Source organism: Salvia splendens, chromosome 5 (genome assembly GCF_004379255.2).
Source record: "Salvia splendens isolate huo1 chromosome 5, SspV2, whole genome shotgun sequence".
NCBI lineage: Eukaryota > Viridiplantae > Streptophyta > Magnoliopsida > Lamiales > Lamiaceae > Salvia > Salvia splendens.
Window position 1 is genome coordinate 38092992 of NC_056036.1, and position 5472 is coordinate 38098463.

Genomic DNA, 5472 nt, shown 5'->3' on the forward strand with positions numbered 1-5472 from the left:
AATAACGCAGCTGTCACAAACCAAACATTCATAATCACTTATTGCCATTTTTTTCTTGTCGGTGATATACTACTACTTTAAATACTACTAACTGAAATCGATATAACATTATACTTATTGAAATAACTCATGGTCAACACAAACACTAATTACTTATATTAATTAATTTAAGAATTTGGAGAGGCAGTTTAACCAAGAGATCATGTATTTGAAGTAAAAAAAATCTTAAAAAATATGTAGTAGTGCATCAATAACTCTTTCCTTTCAAGCAAATTAATATCCACCAAAATTCAGAGATAATCCTAATTAATACTGAAATTGAATAATTGCTGACAGCCAATTTTAAAAATAGTACAAAAAATATTCCAAAAAAGTAAATTTTATTTCGATTAATATGAGTAGAAGAAGTAGAGAAAATCCGCTCTAGTCTTTTTCTTGAGTATCAGAATCAGAAGTCTCCGAATTTTCACACACTCTTCACCCTCAGAAAAACACACAATGCACGCGAAGACGGATTCGGAAGTGACGAGTCTGGCGCCGTCGTCACCGGACAACCGGCAGCCGGTGTACTACGTGCAGAGTCCGTCGCGCGACTCGCACGACGGGGAGAAGACTACGACGTCGTTCCACTCGACGCCGGTGCTGGGGAGCCCCATGGGGTCGCCGCCGCGATCGCACTCCTCCGTCGGCCACCACTCCACGGAGTCGTCCACCAGCCGCTTCTCAGGATCGCTCAAGCCGGGATCGAGGAAGGTATCGCCGAATGACGTCGGATCTGGGGGCAGGGGACCTCGCAAGGGCGGACAGGCGAATTGGAAGGACTTTGATGTGATTGAAGAAGAAGGATTGCTGGAAGATGAGGAGTCGCAGAAAGGTCTTCCGCGTAGATGCTATTTCCTTGCTTTTGTTGTCGGATTTTTTGTGCTGTTTTCGTTTTTCGCTTTGATTTTGTGGGGAGCTAGCAAACCGCAGAAGCCTAAGATCACGATGAAGGTGAGTTTCTCATTTCACCTCGCTTTTGCTGATTTTTAATTGGTTGATTTCTGACTCAGAATTAAGTGGAATTGAGAAACAAAGCTTGTTAGCTCTGTGGTTAGGATTTGATTACTTATTCTGGATAAATATTTTGTTGATTGTGATTTGTATGGATCAATTTGCATAGTCTTTATGTTTTGGGGTGGTAGCAATGTAATTTGTTAGAATTTGAATTGCGTTGATGATGATGCTGATTATATGCACAAATGTGAATATGTTGTGGAGCTGAGAAACAGAGCTAACAAGCTCTGTAATTAGGGTTTGGTTACTTATTGTGATGAAATTGTGTTGAATTGTGATTGGTATAAATCAATTGCTTGGTGTTTATGATATTTGGGGGCGGTGGGATTGTAATGTGATAGAATTCAGCTATTGAATTGAGTTAATGACATTTTACTGTTATCAATCAGAGCATTGCATTTGAGAGATTCATGGTTCAAGCTGGTTCGGATTCAACGGGTGTATCGACAGACATGATCTCTGTTAACTCGACAGTGAAGCTCTGTTAGGAGTGAAGGGCGGAAGAGAGGCAGAGAGCACGGGATATGCTCTCCAATCACACTTAATAATTTGTAAATGCAGAATAGAGAGGAACGATCACTTGATTGAATGGGATGTAAAGAAATATCAATCCTCCGCAGAGGCCTACGACCAAGTCGTCCAATACAAATGATCTCTCCCAGATATCTTGGACTCCCTAGCTTACGCATATAAGATAGGAAGCCCTAACTTAACCCAAAACCATGGTCAAAGGTAAAGGGTTGACTCCCTATTATATGCTATTCCACACTTTCGTGTGAAACTGATGTGGGATCGTATCAAGCTCACCTACCGTAACACAGGCACATTTTTCGGAGTTCACGTTACCTCAACTCCGGTCGCTCTCACCTACTCGCAGCTCACCATTGGCTCTGGCACCGTAAGTCACTACTCTGTAAAACCCTTCTGAGAAATGACTCTGAGTGCCATTGAATATTTTGGTTCGTGACATTGCATTGCAGGTGAAGAAGTTCTATCAGTCACGGAAGAGCCAGAGGCACATGGTTGTGACAGTCTTAGGCGACAAGATCCCGTTGTATGGTAGTGGAGCTAGCTTAAGCACCTCGACTGGGATCACCACGCTCCCTGTGCCACTCAAACTGGAGTTCACCGTTCGATCGAGGGCTTCTGTTCTGGGCAAACTGGTGAGGCCGAAATTCTACAAGAAGATCGATTGCCCCATCATTTACGACGTCAAGAAGCTCAACGTGCCCATCTCCCTCAAGAATTGCACTTACAGTTAAGGGGAGAGGAGAGGAGATCATCATATTTTTCATATCTTATGAGGATTGATTGAGGTAATTTCATAGCACAGCTTTATGTGCTGCAGAAAGAGGGCTATCTTCTTTGAAATTTTCAGCAATTTATTAATACATGGGCTTAGTTAAATAAGAACGCTATCGATTATTCATATGTCTGTTTATATTTTACAGAAGCCATTGTATGGCTTATTAATTTAATTTATTTTTGGTACACATTGAATTTTGATGAGTCTTCAGTTTTTGGCATAAAGGTTGTATGAACTTTTATAAAAGCAGCATTAGGGTGTCCACGATAAGGCGGACACCCCAATAGCCCCGCCCAAGTTTTTGTCCATAGCCCCAAAATTTTATTTCCGCCCACTATGGTGGACACTTCCAATAGCCCCCAAATTTTATAATCAATTTTCATTTTAAAATGTTTTTAGTTTCAATCAGGTATAATTAAAATCATCGCAGTGTAAATAATTAGAAAACGAGGTAATTGGGGCCGAATATTTGTTGTATTACAAAAGGGTAAAATTATACAACGAATAATTAAAATAATTTGTGAAAGTGTAGATAGCGAATGGAGGGATTGTGTGAAAATGGTGAAAAAATTTGGGGTGAATGAGTGGTATTTATAGAGGTAAATAAAAAAAATTCGTGAAATGTCAACCTGCGCGACGAGCGCCGGTCACTATGGCAGCCGCGGCTATAGGCGCGGCGCTTTGGAGACTCGACGCGTCCTCGCCCTCCTCCCCCCCTATCCGTCGTCCGCCGCCCACCACCCCAAATTCGTCGTCCGCCTAATGGGCGGACACCTCCGCCACTATGGACCGCCTCGAGCTAGCCCTGAGGCGCGACTATAGCCGCGCCTAACCATTGTGGGTACTCTTACCCATTATCACCAATTCAAAACTGGTTGATCGCTTTAGTTTTCCTTTTTTTTTAGTACTATTTTATTCAAATAGGTGCGTTTGATTAGGGTTGGCACGGTACGGTATACCGTACCGAAATGGACATACCGCATACCGTACTGAAAAGTACGGTATGAGAAAACATGATACCGTACTGTACTGATTTTTTCGGTGTACCGCATTTTGGTATACTGAAAAGTCGGTATATCAAAATATGAAAACCTTTACCATACCGACATTTCGGTATACCGTACCGTGATGCGGTATACCGCGGTATACCGCAAGTCATACCTATTTTGATATATAAAATATTAAAAATAATATTCTATCTATCTAGAAAATGTCCAAAATGATAAAATTCCATCACAATCCAACATAGTTCATGACATTCAAAATTCATATAACTTCCAAATGGATAATACTAACTAAATTTAAATCAAACAGTAATAAATATTCCATCACAATCAAACATAGTTCATGACATTCAAAATTCATATAACTTCCAAATGGATAATACTAACTAAATTTAAATCAAACAGTAATAAATATTAATGATCCATTGTAATTGTTAACTAAAATCTCAAAGGAAAATAAGCCATTATTCATTTTGGAGTATTTATTTAATAAAAACACAGTGAATTAAGAATTTGAAAATATAAAATATTATAATATTATAAATAATAAATATTTTAAATATATATAATTATTAACTGTATATACCGTGATTGCGGTATACTGCGGTACATACAAAATTCATACCTTTACCGTACCTAAATATGTCGGTAAGGTATCATACCGTACCGAGAAGTGCGGTATACTGAAAATTCGGTATTTTCGGTATTTTTTCTGTACTGTAAGTGCGGTATTTCGGTATGTTTTGCCAGCCCTACGTTCGATATCATGGTTGCGCCGTTGCGATGATCGACGAAATCATATGTCAGGTTTTTCGCATTTTGTTTTTTTGTTTTGATTCAGTTTTCTCATGATGTTTTCCATGTATCTGAAATCAATTGTATTATGCATAAATCTTTTTCGAAGAATTCGAACATATGCTGCTTGCACACAACATGCTGTTATCTAATTGTGTCCGAAATGATCGAACGAACTACGTTTTTTTCTTGTTGAATTTGAAGATGTTTAGATCGTATGATTCAATTGTTCGTTCAAATCTAATAAATTTTCGGAAAATAAAGACAATATTTTTGTGTGAGGCAGCAGACTAGTAATGTTTTTATCCATTTTCACATTGTTCTGTTTTCATGATTCTTTTGTGAATTTTGGTTATTAAATAAATATGGAGTGTTAAATAATAATGACTCGGTTGTCTATTATTCTAATTAAATTAATTGTAGCATTTGGTTTCTTAAATTGTGTTCGGACATGCAGATAGTGATAAATTTACATAAATTCTACATACATAATTGGTTTTTTATTACCGGTATTTTGTATTTAAAATTGATTCATTACTTTTAATTGATTTAAAATGAATTAGTATTTTACATCTTTATCCTTTGACATCCGTAGTTTTGATCCTAGAGGAAGGTTGTTAGTGATACTCAGAGAATTCTGGTAGCAGACTTGATGGTTGGGCGAATTTTCGATGGTAGTAAATGCAGGTAATGAATATAGATCACGACACAAGGAATTACGTGGTTCGATTTACTGAGGTAAATCTACGTCCACGGGAAGAAAGGAGGGCAAGATTGTATTGCTTGATCTGGTTTACCAGCTTACAAATACAGACTTGCTATATGATCTTTGATGTCTAGAGAGCCCCTCCTCTATCTGATCTAAGTTCTATTTATACATTGAACTAAGATCGTGGCTTGCATCACCACTAACTAGGTCGTGGCTTGCATCACCACTAACTAGGTAGTGGATGTCGTGGAGGTCATGAGATCCTGCATGGGTCCACTATCTCTTTGTTTGGTCCGCTATCCTGCATGAGACCCTGCATGAGTTGACACCACTAAATAGATCGTGTAGTGGAGGTCGTGGAGGTTCTGCATGAGTCCACTATCTCCCAGTTCGGTCGAATACTGAGACCGAACTTCTGAACTATTGCCGAGCAGCTTTTGCCGATCTGAGAGTAGAGCTTGATTGGTCGGCTTTTACCGAGCTGTAGGCTGGGGCCGAACTCTTTGGTAATGCCGAACTGATTGGTTGGCTTTTACCGAGCTGTAGGCTGGGGCCGAACTCTTTGGTAATGCCGAACTGATACTCTTCCTTGGGCTTTGGGC

The 5472-nt window shown here is 39.2% G+C and overlaps 1 protein-coding gene across 1 annotated transcript; it reads left to right on the forward strand.

The window, feature by feature from the left end:
* The first annotated feature begins 366 nt into the window (after positions 1–366).
* On the forward strand, positions 367–2549 carry LOC121805861. Its single transcript, XM_042205887.1, has 4 exons — positions 367–993; positions 1446–1529; positions 1859–1954; positions 2037–2549. The coding sequence occupies exons 1-4, from the start codon at positions 499–501 to the stop codon at positions 2316–2318; spliced, it is 957 nt and encodes a 318-aa protein (XP_042061821.1). The 5' UTR covers positions 367–498; the 3' UTR covers positions 2319–2549.
* Positions 2550–5472: the final 2923 nt, after the last annotated feature.

Bases quoted from the DNA above. Each gene is read 5' to 3' on its own strand.
- LOC121805861 (XM_042205887.1), top strand. From the start codon at position 499: ATGCACGCGAAGACGGATTCGGAAGTGACGAGTCTGGCGCCGTCGTCA. The intron at 994-1,445 runs GTGAGTTTCTCA...GTTATCAATCAG, and splicing joins AGCCTAAGATCACGATGAAG to AGCATTGCATTTGAGAGATT. The intron at 1,955-2,036 runs GTAAGTCACTAC...ATTGCATTGCAG, and splicing joins TCACCATTGGCTCTGGCACC to GTGAAGAAGTTCTATCAGTC.